Source organism: Macaca fascicularis, chromosome 19 (genome assembly GCF_037993035.2).
Source record: "Macaca fascicularis isolate 582-1 chromosome 19, T2T-MFA8v1.1".
NCBI classification, from domain to species: Eukaryota; Metazoa; Chordata; class Mammalia; order Primates; family Cercopithecidae; genus Macaca; species Macaca fascicularis.
The window spans coordinates 18,114,511-18,134,252 of record NC_088393.1 but is presented as its reverse complement, the minus strand read 5'-3'; the positions used below and the strand labels follow the sequence as shown (position 1 = coordinate 18,134,252).

The window sequence follows — 19,742 nt, the reverse complement described above, 5'->3', positions numbered from 1 at the left end:
TGACCCTATGATCCCGCCATTGCCCTCTTAGGTATCTACCCAAAGGAACTGAAAACAGGTGTTCAAACAAATGCTTGCATAGACAAGTTCATAGCATGATTCACAATGCTCTTTTCAGCTGTTTGGGTGGAGGTAACCCACCCAAATGTCCAGTGGATGAATGTATAAACAATATGTGGTCCATCAGTGGAGTCTTGAGTCTCTTTTTTTTTTTTTTTTTTTTTGAGACGGAGTTTCACTCTGTCACCCAGGCTGGAGTGCAGTGGCAGGATCTTGGCTCACTGCAACCTCTACTTCCCAGGTTCAAGTGATTCTCCTGCCTCAGTTTCCCGAATAGCTGGGATTACAGACACCTGCCACCATGCCCAGCTACTTTTTGTATTTTTAGTAGAGATGGGGGTTTCACCATGTTGCCCGGGCTGGTCTTGAACCCCTGACCTCAAGCAATCCACCTGCCTTGGCCTCCCAAAGTGCTGGGGTTACAGGTGTGAGCCACTGTGCCCTGACTGGAGTTTTATTCAGCCATCAGAAATACTAAAGTCCTGGCCAGGCGCGGTAGCTCATGCCAGTAATCCCAGCACTTTGGGAGGCTGAGACGGGCAGATCACTTGAGGTCAGGAGTTCGAGACCAGCTTGGCCAACATGGCAAAATCCCGTCTCTACTAAAAATACAAAAATTAGCTGGGCATAGTGGTGCATGCTTGTAATGCCAGCTACTCGGGGAGCTGAAGCAGGAGAACTGCTCAAATCCAGGAGATGGAGGTTGCAGTGAGCCGAGATCATGCCACTGCACTCCAGCCTGGGTGACAGAGTGAGAGATTGAAGTCCTGTTAAGATATTGAAGTCCTGATCCATGCTACAACGGGGATGAAACTCAAAAACACGATGCTGAGTGAAAGAAGCCAGACACAAAAGGCCACGTGTTGTATGATTCCATTTATATGGAAATGCCCAGAACAGGCAAATCCAGAGAGACAGGAAGCGGATGAGTGGTTGCCAGGGGCTGTGGGAGGGGAAATGGGGCATGACTGCTGAAGGGGACGGGGTTTCCTTTCCAAGGGGATGAAGATGTGCTGAAATTAGATAAAGGGTGTGGCTGTACAGTATTATGAATATACTGAAACTCACTGAATTGTTCACCTTATAGTGGTTCATTTTTTGTTTTGTGAATTTCAGCTCAAAAGAAAATCCAGTTAGGTCACTTACCAGCTGGGGGTGGCCTCTGACACGTGACCCAGTTGATGGCGCAGTGCCAACGGATCACTCTGTGTCACAGCTGAGGTTTTAAGGCCACCCGGGTGGAAAAGACCAGGGCATGTAAACTGAATAATGGAATCACGCCTGCCCGGGGTTGGCAGGTTTAACAGGTTCCATGCCCTCTCTTTTGGAATTCACTCTTCTAAGACAGGTTATGTCACACCTGCTCTGGAAGGTCGGGCAGTTAGGAGACCACACCTGGGAAAAATGCCTTCTGCGCTTTATTGTTTGCTTGTGTTTTTTGTGTTGTCTTTGTTTGTTTGAGATGCAGTCTTGCTCTGTCACCCAGGCTGGAGTGCAGTGGCGCCATCTCGTCTCACTGCAACCTCCACCTGCCGGATTCAAGCAATTCTCCTGCCTCAGCCTCCCCAGTAGCTGAGATTACAGGCACCTGCCACCACGCCCAGCTAACTTTTGTATTCTTAGTAGAGATGGGGTTTCACCATGTTGGCCAGGCTGGTCTCGAACTCCTGGCCTCAACTCCTGGCCATGTTGGCCAAAGTGCTGGGATTACAGGCGTGAGCCAACACACCCAGCCCTGTTTGTTTGGTGTTTTTTTTTTTTTGAGATGGAGTCTCACTCTGTCTCCCAGGCTGGAGTGCAGTGGCATGTTCTCAGCTCACTGCAACCTCCTCCTCCTCCTGGGCTCCAGCGATTCTCCTGCCTCAACCTCCCAAATAGCGGATTACAGGCGCCCACCACCACGCCTGGCTTATTTTTGTATTTTTAGTAGAGATGGGGTTCTACCATGTTGGCCAGGCTGGTCTTGAATTCCTGACCTCAAGTGATCTGCCTGCCTTGGCCTCCCAGAGTGCTGGACTTACAGGCATGAGTCACCATCCCAGATGACTTCTTCATTTTCAAAGGTGCCCAGCCTCATGTGTGTCCCAAGGAAGGCCAATTAAAACTACTTGGAGGTGCCACATACCTGCCACTTATGAGACAGAAAAGAACCCACACCCAGATCAGGCTACATTATGAGGAGGCGATGGCAAACAAATTTTGATTTTATCACCTCTATAAAGCTACAGCTCTCTCCAACACCCAGGGCCCCGCTGCGCAGGTGTGGTCTCTGAATTTACAGCCTAGATGCTAAGACCTGCAAGGGAGAAGACATGAAGGGCTTGGAAGTCCCTGGGCTGTTTGTAGCCAGACAGGGCAGGTGCTGCAGCCACCTCTGCCCCCATTTGATGCCCCAACTCCTATAATCATCATTCCTTCCTACAGTTGACTTTTTTTTGTTGTTTTTATTTTGTTTTGTTTTGATACAGGGTCTCACTCTGTCGCCCAGACTGGAGCGCAGTGGTGCAATCTGGGCTCATCGCTACTTCTGCTTCCCAGGCTCAAGCAATTCTCCTGCCTCAGCCTCCTAGGTAGCTGGGACTACAGGTACACACCACTATCACCTGGCCAATTTTTGTATTTTTAGGGGAGACGGGGTTTCACCATGTTGGCCAGGCTGGTCTTGAACTCCTGACCTCAAATGGTCCACCTGCCTCAGCCTCCCAAAGTGCTGGGATTATAGGCATGAGCCACCCTACCCGGCCTATTTTGTTTTAAGAGACAGTGTCTCACTCTGTGGCTGCCCAGGTTGGAGAGCACCAGTGTGATCTTAGCTCACTGTAGCCTCAACCTCCTGGGCTCATTTGATCCTCCTGCCTCAGCCTCCTGAGTAGCTCGGACCATAGGCGTGTGCCACCATGCTTGGTCAATTTTCCTATTTTTGTAGAAACAGGGGGTCTTGCTATTTTCCCAGGCTGGTCTTGAACTCCTGGTCTCAAGTGATCCTCCTGCCTCAGCCTCCCAAAGCATTGGGATTACAGGTGTGAGCCACGGTGCCCAACTCTCAGCCAATGTTAATTATGCACTTGCTTTGCGCCAGGAATGCTCCCTGAACCTCTCCCAACTACAGGATTCCTCCCACCTTACAGACAAGGAAACCAAGGCACAGCCAGAGGCACTCTCTCTTTCGAGGACAGGGTGGGAGGATCAGAGAAAGCGCACAGCAGGTCTCAGGCCAAATCCCGCCTCCTCCTTCCTTCCTTTTGAGCTTCGTCCAGTCTGGGCTTGCTCTCTGGGGTCTGTACAGCCTCAAGGTCAGGAACATGGGACCTGGTTCCCTGAATGTCCATCAGGACCTAAGACTGTCCACTGGGCTCGGACCTGCTCCCCACTGCAGTCTCTGTTACTGCTTCTGTCCTGCCCTCCCCAGCGGGCCACTCTTGCACACCTGCACCAATGCCGACCCTCCTCCTAGGGCTCCCAAAGCTGCCTGGTACTACTGGGGGTTTTGCCCTATAGTTGGCACTCTTCTAAGTGTGTGACCTCCCACAGATACCCAGTGAGGTGAGTTGCAGATGCGCTAACTGAGGCTCAAGTCCCACGCTCAAAATCACACAGCCAGTGGCAGCCAAGCAGGTTCTTCACTCAGGCTTCCTATCTCCACTTCCTGGCTTCCAAGGACTTTGTCCCGCTCACAGCTCTCTCCCCGCTACATGGTATACAGTAGATACTCAATTAATGTTTGTAGGTTGACTAATTGCTTCCTCACTGAACTAACAACCTTCTATCACTTTGCTTGGGATGCCCATGCCTAGCTTGCAAACTCCTACTCATACCTCAAAATCCCATTTATAATGCCCCCTCGTTAGAAAGTTTTCCTGACTGCTTGGGAAGACTCCTGGCACCCCTTTCTGGGCTTCTCTAGTCCTCCTCCCTCCCTCTAGCCCACCTCTGAGCCCATGGGGCTGCGGTGTCTGGTTCCTTCTCTCCCAGAATGGCCCTGTACAGGTTGAACGCAGTGCAGGGAGGGAGGTGCGTTAGTTCTCTCACATTCATCCGCCTTCTCTTCCTCCCCTCTCTGGCAATGCAAAGGATACTTCCTGGAGCAGGAAAAGGTTTCCTTTTTTATTTTATTAGAAAATAAAGTGTTTATTCAAAGAACATTAAAAGGCCAGGACCTGTGTGGGGTTGGCATGAGGGGGAGGAGCGAATCTTGGGCTCAGCCGGCTGGGCATGGGGCTCCTCTCCGTGGAGTCTGGGCCTCAGGGAGACTGGGGCGGGAGGCCCCAGGGTCCAGCAGGAGGGTAGGGAGCGGTCAGCCAGCACCAGGGCGCAGTGTAGAGCTGGGGCGGCAGCATTTACGGGTTCAGCAGCTCACTAGGTACATCCCTGTGGGGGCGCAGCAGTGAGGGGGAGCGGTGGGGAGAAGGGGTACAGGAGGGGTTCCCCGGCTCTGACTCTGGGATGCTTCAATCATCCTTGTCCTCTTCAAAACACCCCTGTATCTCTTGTCCTTGCTGCCACTGGGCCCCAGGAGCCCCTTGTTGGGGGCAGGAGAACAGGGTGGGGCTGGAGGAGGGGATGGCCGGGGGGACTTCGGGCTCCCTGGTTTGGGTCCTTTCAAGGATGTCCTCCAGGGGCCAGCCCCAGACACATGGGGCCCTGACTCCTTGCCCACCTGTGCCCCCCATCTGGGGTCTCCTGGCCCCAACACCCACCTATCCTTCCCAAGGATCCCCACGCCCCAATCCCTCCCCACATCCCAGGGCTTGCCCCCAGCAAGGTCCCGGCTCCTGAGGTCACCCAGAGCAGGGCTGGGGAGTACCTGTGGCAAACCTCCTCTTCACCAGTGACATGCGGTAACCGCTGCCCACCAGTTCCAAGTCCACGCCCGACAGAGTGGCCCCCTCGCTGGTGAACTGTGCGGCCACGGGGCTAGGTGTGCTGGGCCCTGAGAGCGGCTCCCAGCTGGCAGAGAGGCGGCCAGAGCCTGGGGAGACCTGCAGTCAGCTGTGCCCTGGCACCAGCCGCATCCCAGCTGTGAAACAGGCTCCTCTTTGGCCCACACCTGAAGCCCTTTGTTCTGTGGCCTTCATGTGCCCCATCAGACCTCCCTTCAATCCCCTGCATCCGTCTCTCCTGGCATCCCTGGGCTTTGTGTGGCTGGCAAGGGAGTCCTGCCTCAGAGCCTTTGCACCTGCTGTGTCTTGCCATCTGGCCCTGGGACGCCCTCTCCTCCAGCTTTTTTTTTTTTTTTAGAGACAGGGTCTGGCTATGTTGCCCAGGCTGGAGTGTAGTGGTACAGTCATAGGTCACTGCAGCCTCCAACTCCTGGGCTCAAGTGATCCTCCCACCTGGGCCTCCCAAAGCACTGGGATTACAGACCTATGCCACTGTGCTCGGCCCTCCTCCAGCTTTTTTTTTTTTTTTTTTTTTTTGAGACAGTCTCACTCTGTCACCCTGGCCAGAGTGCGGTGGCGTGATCTCAGCTCACTAAAACCTCCGCCTACTGGGTTCAAGCGATTCTCCTGCCTCAGCCTCCCGAGTAGCTGGGATCACAGATGCATGCCACCACGCCTGGCTAATTTTTATATTTTTAGTAGAGACGGGGTTTCACCACGCTGGCCAGGCTGGTCTTGAACTCCTGACCTCAAGTGATCCACCTGCCTTGGCCTCCCAAAGTGCTGGGATTACAGGCATGAGCCACTGCACCTGGCCTTTTTTGTTTGTTTTTTAGAGACAGGGTCTGGCTCTATTGCCCAGGCTAGAGTGCAGTGGTGCGATCATAGGTCACTGCAGACTCCAACTGCTGGACTCATGTGATCCTGCAGCCTGGGCCTCCCAAACCACTGGGATTACAGACTATGCCACCCAGCCCGGCCCTCCTCCAGCTTTTTAAAGCCTTCCTCAATGCCCATACTTGCCCGCCCTCAGTATGTCCCTAATTCTTCCCCAACATAAATAAGGGCCTCCCAGCTGACCCCAGTCCCTCCCACCCAGCCCTCATGCACAACCACAGCTCACCCCCTGCCTCAGACACATCTGGAAGCCTCCACGTGAGCCGCTTCTCCTCCAGGTTCCTGGCCGTGAGAGAATCTTGATCAGGGCTTCCCCACAGAGGATGCTGAGAGCCCAGGGTCCCGCCTCAGCGGCCTCCTGGCTGTGTGACCCCAGCAAACTTTCTCCCCCACTTCACCTCAATTTCCCCATCTGTGAAATGGGGGTGAGATATGGAACAGCCGCGGAGCCACACAGCCTTGCAGCACTTTTGTGTGTGTGTGTGTGTGTGTTTTGAGATGGTGCCTCACTCTGTTGCCCTGGCTGGTGTGCACTGGCGTGATCTCTGCTCACTGCAGCCTATGCCTCCCGGGTTCAAGCGATTCTCCTCCCTCAGCCTCCTGAGTAGCTGGGATTACAGACGCCCACCACCATGCCTGGCTACTTTTTGTATTTTTAGTAGAGACAGGGTTTCACCATATTGGCCAGGCTGGTCTCGAACTCCTGACCTCAGGTGATCCACCTGCCTGGGTCTTCCAAAGTGCTGGGATTACCGGCATAAGCCACCATGTCTGGCTTCCTTGCACTTTTAGATGATGCATTCTGTCCTATAAGTCTGGCTTTTTCACAGCAGACTTTTTTTTTTTGTTTGTTTTTGTTTTTGTTTTTTTTCAAGACGGAGTCTCGCTCTGTTGCCCAGGCTGGAGTGCGGCGGCGCGATCTCGGCTCACTGCAAGCTCCGCCTCCCGGGTTCACACCATTCTCCTGCCTCAGCCTCCCAAGTAGCTGGGACTACAGGCGCCCGCCACCATGCCTGGCTAATTTCTTCTATTTTGTTTAGTAGAGACGGTGTTTCACCGTGTTAGCCAGGATGGTCTCAATCTCCTGACCTCGTGATCCGCCTGCCTCAGCCTCCCAAAGTGCTGGGATTACAGGGGTGACAATTTTTGTTTTTTAAGAGACAGTTGTCACCCAGGGTAACTCCCTGAAGCCTCAACTCCTGGGTTCAAGCGATCCTTCTGTCTCAGCCTGCTGAGTAGCTGGGACTACAAGAGCACACTACCATGACTGACTACTTTTTAAAATATTTTTTTTGCAAGGCTGGACACAGTGGCTCATGCCTATAATCCCGGTACTTTGGGAGGCCAAGGCGGGTGGATCACCTGAGGTCAGGAGTTCGAGACAAGCCTGGCCAACATGGTGAAACCCCACGTCTACTAAAAAAATACAAAAATCAGCTGGGCGTGTAGCAGGCCCTCGTAATCCCAGCTACTCGGGAGGCTGAGGCAGAGAAAAATCGCTTGAACCCGGGAGGCGGAGGTTGCAGTGAGCTGAGATCGTGCCACTGCGCTCCAACCTGCACGACAGAGTGAGACTTCATCTCAAAATAAATAAAATAAATAAATAAACAAAATTTTTTTTGTAGCGATGAGGTCTCACTATATTGCCCAGGCTGGTCTCAAACTCCTGGCCTCAAGTGATCCTCCCACCTCAGCCTCCCAAAGCACTGCAATTACAGGCATGAGCCACAGCGCCTGGCCCTCATAATATCACCCTCAGTGCTAAGGAAGGTGGGCTCACAGTTAACGGTCAGGCCTAGGGTGCACCCTTTAACTGTTGCATCAAGGAGAAAGTCTGGGGTTATGGGGGAAACTGCTAAGTTTTCCTTGGCTTCCTGCACGCCCTCACCAGGTGGCGGCCGGCTGCAGGCGGACGTTGGTCACAGGTTCCCCCACAGGCAGCAGGATCTGGACGTTCGTGAGTGGCGTGGGCACAGCTGTGGCACCGGGCCGGTAGCCGTACTCCACTGAGACCTGGGTGAGGGTGGCCCCACACTGCCAGTGGGCACTGAGCTGCAGAGGCACAGACTGGGGACCCGGGCGGGAGAACTAGGAAGAATGAGAATGGGAGAGAGGACACAGCTTGGGCCATCCCGTCTTGCCACATCATGTGCTATTCAACCACTTGACCCCGCGATGCACACACCGCCCCAAGGGGGCCCAATCACAGGGAGATTTGATGGCTGAGAGGCTGTATTACACCAGGTTTCCAGCAGGGGGCAGGAGAGCGCCTCATTCTAACAAACTCTCCCAGGGAAGTTCAAGTGAAAGATTCCAGGGCTAGGCTGCTTCTAGTTCATATAAAGATGCTATCTGCAACAGGGGATGCATGCTCTCCCACACTGCCTACTCCTCCACCCTTCATTCCCCACCCACCCTGCCTACTCCCTCCAGCTCATCAGCTCTCACGGGTTGGATCTCTTGAGGTCAGGAGTTCGAGACCAGCCTGACCAACATGCAGGCGCCTCCAGGTCTGCTGCCAGCTCACCGTGTCCCCTACTCCACCACCTCCTCCCGGACCCATGCGGGTGGCACACCTGGTATCGCAGCAGCACCACGTTGTAGTAGGAGGCGGTGGGGTTCTGCTCTGCCTGGCGCTGCAGAGCCTCGGTCAGAGCTGCCATGTTGAGCCAGAAGTCTTTGGTCTCAGGGTCACTCTGGGAGGGGTCACTGCAGAAACCCGGACTGATCACCGCAATCCTCGGGACATGCCCTCCCAGGGCTCCCAGCATTCAATCTACCCCTTCCTAAAGATGTAATTTCCTGGTCCACCCTGGGCCCAGCAAAGCCCTACCTGGATGGTAGTGGTGGTGGCAGTAAAGGAGGGATGGAAAACAAGGGTCAGAGAGGGCAAGTTACTTGCCCCAGGCCACACAGCAAATCCCAGGAGGCGGCTGGGTGCGGTGGCTCATGCTTGTAATCCCAGCACTTTGGGAGGCTGAGACAGGTGGATCACCTGAGGTCAGGAGTTTAAGACCAGCCTGACCATCGTGGTGAAACCCCATTTCTACTAAAAATGCAAAAATCAGCCAGGCATGGTGGCACATGCCTGTAATCCCAGCTACTCAGGAGGCTGAGGCAGGAGAATCACTTGAACCCAGGAGGTGGAGGTTGCAGTGAGCCGAGATCGCACCACTGCACCCCAGCCTAGGCAACGATAGCAAAACTGTATCTCAAAACAATAATAATAATAATTAAAAAAAAAAATCAGGCCGGGTGTGGTGGCTCACGCCTGTAATCCTAGCACTTTGGGAGGCCAAGGCAGACGGATTGCCTCAGCTCAGGAGTTCGAGACCAGCCTGGGCAACAAGGTGAAACCCTGTCTTTACTAAAATACAAAAGAAATTAGCTGAGTGGGCCGGGCGCGGTGGCTCACGCCTGTAATCCCAGCACTTTGGGAGGCCGAGGCGGGCGGATCACAAGGTCAGGAGATCGAGACCACGGTGAAACCCCGTCTCTACTAAAAATACAAAAAATTAGCCGGGCGCGGTTGTGGGCGCCTGTAGTCCCAGCTACTCGGGAGGCTGAGGCAGGAGAATGGTGTGAACCCGGGAGGCGGAGCTTGCAGTGAGCTGAGATCCGGCCACTGCACTCCAGCCTGGGCGACAGAGCGAGACTCCGTCTCAAAAAAAAAAAAAAAAAAAAAAAAAAGAAATTAGCTGAGTGTAGTGGCCTGTAATCCCAGCTACTCGGGAAGCTGAGGCAGGAGAATTCCTTGAACCCGGGAGGCGGAGTTGCAGTGAGCCAAGATCACGCCATTGCACTCCAGCCTGGGTGACAGAGTAAGACTCTATCTCTACAAAAAAAAAAAAAAAAAAAAAAAAAAAATTCCCAGGAAGCAGAGAGGGAATTCAGAGCCCGGAAGCCCCTGACCCCCAGCAGCCTCCGAGGCCCTCTCCCACTGCCCATCCATAGTACCTGAAGAGCAGATCGGCGTTGGGCTGGAAGTGCTCAATAGGGGCTGTGTGTACAAGCCGGAAGCTGAGGACAGGTGGGGGTGGGGTACCGCTGAACACACGCACGATGCCAGCAGGGAAGGTCATGGTCAGCTCCCCAGTTACTCGAGCCAGGCAGCTGGGGAGGATGAGGGGACTGGGTGTTGGCTTAGGGCTCTGCCTGGTGTCTCATCCTCCCCCTTCTCCTGGTTCCACTGATGCCTGTGGCTCCCCAGACACCTCAGATCTAGGATGGCCCTGATGATCCCCCATATCCTTTCCCCCAACCTCCTCTTCTTTCATTCCTGCCTGGACAGGAAAAATCCACCCTGGGCTGAAGGAGGCAGCAACATCTCCTTCCCTAGTTCTCTTTTCTCCTAGGCCACCAGGGAGCTCAAATTAAAATGTTCAGTTTTTTTAGCTGTCCTTTGCTTGGGTTTTTGATCTGACACTCTCCTCTTCTTCATGGTTTGACTTTTAGATCTTTTCTGCTGAAGGCCACCCCAATATATATCCCTGCCCTCCACTCGTCCTTAACCCATCCCCTTACCCCCTTACTGGGCCTAACTTCTAGTGTCACTCCCTTCATCTCAATGCCCACGGCAGCCTTGGAGTCTACAGCAATGCCTAGCCCTGCTCAAATGCTCTCCTATGGCCGGGCACGGTGGCTCATGTCTATAACCCCAGCACCTTGGGAGGCCGAGGCAGGTGGATCACTTGAGGCCAAGAGTTCGAGACCAGCCTGGCCAACATGGTGAAACCCGGTCTCGACTAAAAACACAAAATCAGCCGGGTGTGGTGATGTGTGCCTGTAATCCCATAATTACTTGGGAGGCTGAGGCAGGAGAATCTCTTGAACCCAGGAGGCAGAGTTTGCAGTGAGCCAAGATCACACCACTACACTCCAGCCTGGGCAACAGAGTGAGACCCTGTCTCAAAACAAACAAACAAAAAATACAATAATTTAGTCAGGTGCAGTGGCACGCACCTGTAGTTCCAGCTACTCGGGAGGCTGAGGCAGGAGAATGGCTTGAACCCGGGAGGCGGAGGTTGCAGTGAGCTGAGATTGAACCACTGCACTCCAGCCTGGGCAACAAGAGTGAAACTCCGTCTCAGTTAAAAAAAAAAAAAAAAAAAGGCCCTCCTATGGCTCCACTGCCCTCAGGACAGGGGCCTGGTCACTTGGCTCAGTGTTCAAGGCCCTTTCACCATAAGATAGACCATGAAGCACATTTGAAAGCTGTCCCTGCTGGACCCTCCCCAACACAGACCCCCCAAGGGCCCTTGTCTGCCCATCACCGGGTACCTGGGGCTGTGGCCACGGAAGTAGGCATGGACGTACTCCGTGAAGGCTGTGGCTACGGGCAGGGCATCCTGGGAGCCCAGGACCACAGGGCTCGGACCCCGGGAGACTCCTGGGGGTGGTGGGGAGGGAATGGGGAACAACGGATAGACAGCATGAACACAGGCTCCAGGCTCGAGACCCCCCGCCCAACCACACCTCTGCCAACAGAGAAGCCACCCACCCAGACCAGAGAAGGTGACACTGAGGCCTAAAGCTGGGCCCAGGACCGCTCTCACGTACCATGTCCTGTCTGGGATGAGAAGCTGGGCCGTTCCAAGGTAGTGCTGGGGGCTAAAGAGCCCAGTGGGGAGGGGCTCAGGGAACGAGACTGGAAGGGAAATAGACAGTCTGGGCTATGAGTGCCCCAGGACCAGCGCCCAAAAGCTGATCCCAGAGACGACCCCCAGCCCAGCTCCTGCCACACCCCCTCACCTACCAGGTCCCCGTTGCTACGTGTGAGAGGGCAGGACACCTTCCTAGAGCGGAGTCTCCTGGGTGGGGCTGCCAGGGCCTCCCTGGCTGTGGCGTCGGCAGGTGCAGGCATCAGGTCTGGGAGCAAATACAAAGAGGCACTGCTGAGATGCTGCCCAGGGCCTCTGGGGCCTCCCCAGGGGCACACACTCAGCCAAAATATAGGAGATGGGCTTTTCCGTGGAGACCCCCAATGGGTCTGAAGTCCTGGGGTTGCAGAAAAGGTGCCAGACAGCACTGCGGATACCGTCCACACCCCTGACCCTCCCAGACGCCAGAATGGTGGCCCAATAAGGGGTGAGCTCCCCATTACTGGGGATATGCAAGCAAGCACTGAAGGCTTAAGACGCAGGTATACTGTAGGGGGGATTCAGCAGAGGGTTTTTAGCCAACATTCAGCCATGCTGTGACCTCTACCCTCTCCGGGAACCTGACTGCAGCCACCTACTGTGGCCTGTGTCTGAGTCTCATGCCTTTAACACCCAAGCTCCCCTCCCTCTCCTGCTTCTTCAGGGTTCTGGCTGTGTTCCATCTATGAACGTGCTCACTTGCTCACCTACCTCCCCTCCCACCCACCTCCCCTCCCACCTCCCCACCTCCCCTCCCACCCACCTCCCCTCCCACCTCCCCACCTCCCCTCCCACCTACCTACCTCCCCTCCCACCTACCTACCTCCCCTCCCACCTACCTACCTCCCCTCCCACCCACCTCCCCTCCCACCTACCCACCTCCCCTCCCACCTACCCACCTCCCCTCCCACCTACCCACCTCCCCTCCCACCTACCCACCTCCCCTCCCACCCACCTCCCCTCCCACCCACCTACCTCCCCTCCCACCTACCTACCTCCCCTCCCACCTACCCACCTCCCCTCCCACCTACCCACCTCCCCTCCCACCTACCCACCTCCCCTCCCACCTACCCACCTCCCCTCCCACCTACCCACCTCCCCTCCCACCCACCTCCCCTCCCACCCACCTACCTCCCCTCCCACCTACCTACCTCCCCTCCCACCTACCCACCTCCCCTCCCACCTACCCACCTCCCCTCCCACCTACCTCCCCTCCCATCTACCTACCTCCCCTCCCACCTACCTACCTCCCCTCCCACCTACCCACCTCCCCTCCCACCTACCCACCTCCCCTCCCACCTACCTCCCCTCCCACCCACCTCCCCTCCCACCTCCCCACCTCCCCTCCCACCTACCTCCCCTCCCACCTACCTACCTCCCCTCCCACCTACCTACCTCCCCTCCCACCTACCTACCTCCCCTCCCACCTACCTACCTCCCCTCCCACCCACCTCCCCTCCCACCTACCTCCCCTCCCACCCACCTACCTCCCCTCCCACCCACCTACCTCCCCTCCCACCCACCTACCTCCCCTCCCACCCACCTACCTCCCCTCCCACCTACCTACCTCCCCTCCCACCCACCTCCCCTCCCACCCACCTCCCCTCCCACCCACCTACCTCCCCTCCCACCTACCTACCTCCCCTCCCACCTACCTACCTCCCCTCCCACCTACCTACCTCCCCTCCCACCCACCTCCCCTCCCACCTCCCCACCTCCCCTCCCACCTACCTACCTCCCCTCCCACCTACCTCCCCTCTCACCTGCACCCCAGGCTGCGCTCCCCCCTCTACCTGACTTTCTCAGCCTCAGCACCGCAGACATTTGGGGGCTGGACCATTCTTGTGGGTGGTGGCTGCCCTGTGCACTGTAGGGTGCTGAGCAGCAACCGAGGCCTCCACCCACTGAATGCCAGGAGCACCACTCCTGCCTGGTGGTGACAACCAAAAATGTCTCTAGACACTGACAATGTCCCCTGGGGGGCAGAATTTGCCGGGTTGGATAAGAGCCTCTGCTCAGGCCGGATGTGGGGGCTCACACCTGTAATCCCAACACTTTGGGAGGCCGAGGCAGGCAGATCACCTAAGGTCAGGAGTTCAAGACCAGTCTGGCCAACATGGTGAAACCCCGTCTCTACTAAAAACACAAAAAATTAGCCGGGCGTGGTGGCGGGCGCCTGTAGTCCCAGCTACTCGGGAGGCTGAAGCCAGAAAATGGTGTGAACCTGGGAGGCGGAACTTGCAGTGAGCCGAGATGGTGCCACTGCACTCCAGCCTGGGCGACAGAGCGAGACTCTGCCTCAAAAAAAAAAAACAAAAAATTAGCCAGGTGTGGCGGTGTGCACCTGTAGTTCAGCTACTTGGGAGGCTGAGGCAGAGAATTGCTTGAACTTGGGAGGCAAAGGCTGCAGTAAGCCAAGATCGCACCACTGCACTCCAGCCTGGGCAACAAGAGCAAAACTCCTTCTCAAAAAAAAAAAAAAAAAAAAAACAACTTCTGCCCCCAGTCTGTGGTCTCCACCCACTCGGCTCTCCCTTGAACAGGCTCCAGCCAGGCCCTTTCCTATGGAGGGTGCCAAGCGCCCTTGTTGGCACTGCTGGGGACCTCGAGGTGGTCACAGCCCACAGTCGCTCTGACTCAGGGGCTTCCCATTCTCCTCAGGTAGCCCCTAGGAGCCCACCCCGCCCCTCTCCCCCAACCTGCTGTCCTCCTGTCTCCAACCCCTCCAGGGTCCCCAGCTCTGTCCTCTCCTCTACTCTCTCTGGGCGGCTGCTCCTCCTGTTTTGATGACGTCTTCAAGGAGGGGGTGCTCTGTCGAGAAGGTGCTCTGACCTGACCTTTCCCAAACTCAGGGTCCACTGTGCACCTGACACCTACAGGCCCAGCCTCGATGTCCATCCGCCCCTCCCCTGCTCATGGCCCTCAGCGTTACTCAGGGTAACACTCACAAGCCCTCCCCGTGCCCATCAGGCCCTGCCCACACCCCCCTTCTCTTCCTCCTCCTCCCTTCATCACCCTGTTCCAGCAGGCAGACCTCCTTGCTGTTCTTCAGACAGGCCTAGCGCGCTCCTGCCCCAGGGCCTTTGCAGGGGCTGTGCCCTCTGCCCAGCACATCTTTCCCCTCATGTCCACGTGGTTCTGTCCTCACCTCCCTCAAATCTCAGCTCAGATGTCCTTTCCTCAGGGAGGGCCCCCACCTGGCACCCGCTACCGCCTGCCTTGCTAAATGTCCATCTCATTGTTGTCCCTGCAACGGTGGGAGGTTCTGCCTGCCTGGTCCTAGCTGTGTCTCCAGCAGCCTGATCAGGCCCTGCCCACAGCGGGCGCTCAATCACCCGACCAGGGTTCCAGCAACTCTCAGGCCCAGACCCGCTGGACTCACCTCCTCCGGCCAAGGCCTCCAGCCCCCAGGGGCCTGGAGACGGGGCGAGGGGCTGCGGCGAGTCTGTCAGAGGCGGTGCTCGGATACCCCTGGCCTCTGGGGGTGGCGCCCTACAGCTGGGCGGGCTCTGCGGGGTGCCTGGGCGGGGGACCCAGGAATCTGGGGAGGGGCCAGGTGCCGCGTGGGACGGAGAGTCCAGGCCGGAATCCTCCACGTTTTCGGGCGACGAGGAGGAGAAAGGGGAGGGGCTGGAGGTGAAGCCCAGGCTGCTAGAGCCTTGGGGAGGGAAGCGGGCGGTCAGCTCCGACCCTCGCCCACTTGGAGTCCCTGCCCATCCTCCTGCAGGCCACGGCCACGTCGAGGGAAGGTCAGGGGGGCCCCCATTCATAGCCCCCAAGGCTATGCCTTCTGGTGACTTCCCTCTACACAAAAGTCCGGCCCATCCACCCAGTCACCGCCCACTGGCCAAGGCCCCGTCCTATCTATGGCCCCTCCCACCTGTACTCTGGCCCCGCCCACCCTGACACGGACTAGTCCTCCCTCCAGCCTGGCCTCCAAGGTACTCCATTGGTCTAACTTTGCAATGGCCCCACCCACCCTCCCTCCGGCCACACCCATGACCTCCAATCCCTTATCCCCATCACCTGTAAAATCTTCGTGGTCAAAGGCTGACTCCAGGGGCGGCCCAAAGAGGTTCTTGGACACCTGCTCCTCTGACTGCAATCTCTCTGCACAGCTAGAGAGGGTGAGGCCAAGAGGACTGCTTCTATTTTTCCCAAGCCTCATCCCACCCCAGGGCCTTTGCACATGCTGTTCCCGGTCTTTTTCTTTTCTTTTTTTTTTTTTTAGACGGAGTCTCGCCGTTCGGCCAGGCTGCAGTGTGGCACAATCTCAGCTTGCTGCAACCCCCGCTTCCTGGGTTCAAGCAATTCTCCTGCCTCAGCCACCAGAGTAGCTGGGATTACAGGCACCTGCCACCATGCTCGGCTAATTTTTGTACTTTTAGCAGAGACAGGGTTTCACCATGCTGGCCAGGCTGATCTCAAACTCCTGACCTCAAGTGATCTGCCCGCTTTGGTCTCCCAAAGTGCTGGGATTACAGGTGTGAGCCACGGTGCTCAGCCTGTTCCGAGTCTGGAGTTCCATTTCCCCAGCTCTCTTCATAGCCACCTCCTGGCTCCTCTTTGGGGCTTAGCTCCAAGTCACCCCCTCGAGGAGGTTCCCATCCACACCTCAAGGGAAGTCACCTCCTTCTGTCTTTGCATCATCGGCTTTCATTTCTTCGTAGCACTTAGAAATATTGAATATGCTCTAACTTATTTGCTTTTTTTTTTTTTTTTTGAGGCAGAGTTTCCTCCTGTTACCCAGGCTGGAGTGCAATGGCGCAACAGCAGCTCATTGTAAGCTCCGCCTCCCAGGTTCAAGCGATTCTCCTGCCTCAGCCTCCCGAATAGCTAGGATTACAGGCATGCGCCACCATGCCCAGCTAATGCTGTATTTTTAGTAGAGATGGGGTTTCTCTATGTTGGTCAGGCTGGTCTCGAACTTTCAACCTCAGGTGATCTGCCCGCCTTGGCCTCCCAAAGTGCTGGGATTACAGGTGTGAGCCACCACACCTGGCCTTATTTGCTATTCTTAAAATCTGAGTCACTAGAATGTGATTCTGAGAAGGGACGCCTGTCTCAGAACCCAGGCCCTAGAACAGCACAAGTACATAGCAGGCACTCAATAAATGTTCATCAAATGAATGACTAAATGGTCCCTCAAAAGCCAACATGGGCCAGGCGCAATGGCTCATGCCTGTAATCCCAGCACTTTGGGAGGCCGAGCCGGGCAGATCACTTGAGGTCAGGAGTTCGAGACCCGCCGGGCCAACATGGTGAAACCCTGTCTCTACTAAAAATACAAAAGTTAGCTGGGTGTGGTGGTGTGTGCCTGTAGTCCCAGCTACTTGGGAGGCTGAGGCATGAAAATTGCTTGAACCCAGGAGGTGGAGGCTGCTGTGAGCCGGGATCGCGCCACTGCACTCCAGTCTGGGCGACAGAGTGAGACTCTGTCTCAAAACAAAAACAAAAACAAAAAAAACCCCAGCATGACATCAACTCCCAGCCGAGACAAGAGAACACCAGGTGGAGACATGGGGAGGCGGAGGTGGGGACAGCCCCCACCTGCCCACTCGTGTGGAACCCACCTGCCAGTTCTGGGGGCAGACCGAGGTCTCTGGGGTTTCCCAGCAGCGTCCCCTACAAGAGATGTACCTCCTTGAGCTTTCTTGTCACCCTGCCTGCAATGCTCCCCACTTCACGGACCAAGGGACCGAGGCTTGGGGGTGTCCAGCCAGTTGCCCAAGGTGATCAGCAAATCAGGCAGACACAGATTCAAGCCTGAGCGAGCCCGTCTCCAGATGCTGGCTCCTCCTGGCCCCAGCTGCCCCTTTCAGCTCTCACTTAATTTCATAATGACCTCATTTTACAGAAAAGGAGACTGAAGGTCAGTGTGGTTAAGCAGCCTGCCCCAAGTTACAAAACAGAGCTTTGATTCAAGCCCACACCCATAGCCTCCCCTCCTTAGGATCGTCCCTACTCTGAAGACCAAAGGCTACTCACGTGAAGAATGGCGTTTCATGGTGCCCTGTGGACAAAGTGGGCAGCATCAACATGAGCACATCCAGCCAGCCTTGCCAGCACCACCCAGGGCACCCCTCCCATGCCTCACCCCTGGGCCAGGAGGAAGGATGAGGCTGCCCGCAGTGGCCCTGAGCTGTGCCGCTGCTGCCTCGGGGCTGCAGGCTGGAGCCCGGGCCGGGGCGGGCTTGATGTGCACGTAGAACTTGCGGGGCTCTTCGTCATCGAAGTCGGAGTCGCTGGATGAGAAACGGGAGGGCTCGGCCGTGCGTGGGCTGCAGTCAAGGTCCAAGCCAATCCCAACACAAGCTTCTCCCCAGTCAGCTCTCCAGTCCAACCTTGTCCCTCCCTGCTCAAACCCTTCGAGGTCCTGCCCAATCCCATCGCTCGCCATGTGCCACCTTCAGTCCTGACACCATGTCCCACCAGCACTCCCACCCCCCAGCCAAGCCTTTGCACAAGCATGTGCAGACCTAACTGGCAAACTCCTATTCAGCTGCAAAACCCCAACACCGGTGCCCCCTCCTCCAGGAAGCCTTGCTGGCTTTCCTTTTCTCTCTCCCTCTTGCCCAGTGCTGACTCCATAGAGTGGGTGTTTACATTTAGGTTGGCTTCATCCACAAGGGAGACTCTCTCCAGGATGTACCCAGAGAGGCATGCTGAAGGTGGACTGGTTATTGTGGACAGTTTTGACCTTGCTGTGCCAACAACTGCTCCTGGGGGGTGCCAGAAGGATATTGTTCTGGGTCACATCAGGCCGGACAGTGAAACCTTCTTCATCCACCTCTGGACATGTCTAGGGGAGTTGGGGGACAGCAGTGAGTCAGGCTCCCCACTATCGAACCTTCCATCTCACCCTGCCAACCACCCCCTGCCCCGCCCCCAGGCCTTGACTCAGACCTCAAAACAACCCTGATGGCAACGACTGTCTTCCCTGGGTGTGTGGGCAGGTTCCTGGGACAAACTGAGCTTCGGCAGGGACATTATTCACACCCACGTAGTCCACGGGACTTTGCCGCTGAGGTGGGATATGAACTCAGCCCCAGGCTCCAGCCCGCCCCTCAATCTCGGCTCTTTAGTTTCCAGTAGGGATCCGGTCTCTAGGAGCCAAGAGTGGGATCAAACTCCTTCCACTTGTAGCTCAGCCTGACCCCTCCCACGTCACTCACCCCTGAATCGGGCTCCAGGAAATCTCTGGGGATGGAGGAAGAGATGTTGGTATCAGCTTCCGCAGCCCATCTGGTGCCCCCTGTCAGCCCCCAACACTGGACATGGAAGCTGGGGTAGCTCCCTGGCTGTGATATTGCCCTGAGCTAGCCCTGGAGGCAGTGGGACCCTGAGGCTTGCTTGGGGAGGGGGTTGAATCTGAAGTTAGCTGAGTAGAGAGTGTTCTCAAACAGCCTGGGAGGGAAGGAATCCTGGAACTCATTTGAAGGGCTGCCTTGTGAAGGTAGGGAAAGTCGGGGCTAGCCTTGGCAAACAGAACAATCCTGGGCCAGCTCGGACAGGGGAAATGCTAGCTTACTCTGCGACAGGCAGTTCTTGGCCTAACCTGGCAAAAGGAAGAATTCTGGACTAGCTTGGGCAGCGGTAATATTGAGCTAGCCTGGGGCAGAGGCACTCCTGGTCTAGCTTGGGTGGAGGGAATCCTGGTCCAGCCTGGAATATGGATACTCCTGGGCTATCCTAGGAGGGGACTTCCGGGATAGCCTGGGCAGGGGAAGGGATCCCGGGCTAGCCTGGGCCAGTCCGGGCAGGGGCGCTTTCTCACACAGCTGCAGGTGGCTCTGGCTCCCGCTCCCGCCGGCTTAATCCCGGAAGGCGAAAGGTCTTGGCTCCCCGCAAACGTTTCATCGCTGAGGATAGATTGGGGGGCAACTGAGCACTGGGAGGTGCCTTCTTTCACGTTCATATCAGCCTTCCTCACCCCCACGATCCAGCCTGGGCATCCAGGCCCAGACGTACTTGCCTTCCTGCAGGGCAGCCGCGCTGTATGCCTCGAAGTCCAGAGGTCCTGAGACGGGAGACAGAAACTCAATTGCGGGGCTGGGCACAGTGGCCCGGGCCTGTATTCTCAGCACTTTGGGAGGCTGAGGCGGGTGGATCACCTTAGGTCAAGAGTTCGAGACGAGCCTGGCCAACATGGTGAAACCCTGTCTCTGCTAAAATTACAAAAAAATTAGCCGGACCTGGTGGCAGGTGCCTGTAATCCCAGCTATTCGGGAGGCTGAGGTGGGAGAATCGCTTGAACCTAGGAGGC

General features: G+C 56.4%; 1 protein-coding gene across 20 annotated transcripts in view; it reads right to left on the bottom strand.

The window, feature by feature from the left end:
* Nucleotides 1–4,160: 4,160 nt before the first annotated feature.
* FCHO1 (FCH and mu domain containing endocytic adaptor 1) overlaps nucleotides 4,161–19,742 on the bottom strand; it is a 40,986-nt gene continuing 25,404 nt past the window's right edge. For 12 of the 20 annotated variants that reach the window (XM_065535197.2, XM_045380792.3, XM_074026351.1 and 9 more), the window contains 18 exons: nucleotides 19,452–19,496; nucleotides 19,254–19,338; nucleotides 18,652–18,676; nucleotides 18,221–18,278; nucleotides 17,574–17,752; nucleotides 17,465–17,489; nucleotides 17,050–17,101; nucleotides 15,503–15,594; nucleotides 14,859–15,134; nucleotides 11,593–11,705; nucleotides 11,397–11,484; nucleotides 11,118–11,226; nucleotides 9,795–9,950; nucleotides 8,414–8,546; nucleotides 7,726–7,925; nucleotides 6,064–6,119; nucleotides 4,865–5,029; nucleotides 4,161–4,428 (listed from right to left, as the gene is read on the bottom strand). In XM_065535197.2, the coding sequence (XP_065391269.1) occupies nucleotides 4,406–4,428; nucleotides 4,865–5,029; nucleotides 6,064–6,119; nucleotides 7,726–7,925; nucleotides 8,414–8,546; nucleotides 9,795–9,950; nucleotides 11,118–11,226; nucleotides 11,397–11,484; nucleotides 11,593–11,705; nucleotides 14,859–15,134; nucleotides 15,503–15,594; nucleotides 17,050–17,101; nucleotides 17,465–17,489; nucleotides 17,574–17,752; nucleotides 18,221–18,278; nucleotides 18,652–18,676; nucleotides 19,254–19,338; nucleotides 19,452–19,496 (1,880 nt within the window). In that variant the 3' untranslated portion in view covers nucleotides 4,161–4,405. Of the gene's footprint in view, nucleotides 4,429–4,864; nucleotides 5,030–6,063; nucleotides 6,120–7,725; nucleotides 7,926–8,413; nucleotides 8,547–9,794; nucleotides 9,951–11,117; nucleotides 11,227–11,396; nucleotides 11,485–11,592; nucleotides 11,706–14,858; nucleotides 15,135–15,502; nucleotides 15,595–17,049; nucleotides 17,102–17,464; nucleotides 17,490–17,573; nucleotides 17,753–18,220; nucleotides 18,279–18,382; nucleotides 18,677–19,253; nucleotides 19,339–19,447; nucleotides 19,497–19,742 lie in introns of all 20 variants that reach the window. The other 8 variants (XM_065535206.2, XM_074026353.1, XM_074026352.1 and 5 more) reach the window with 4 other exon arrangements.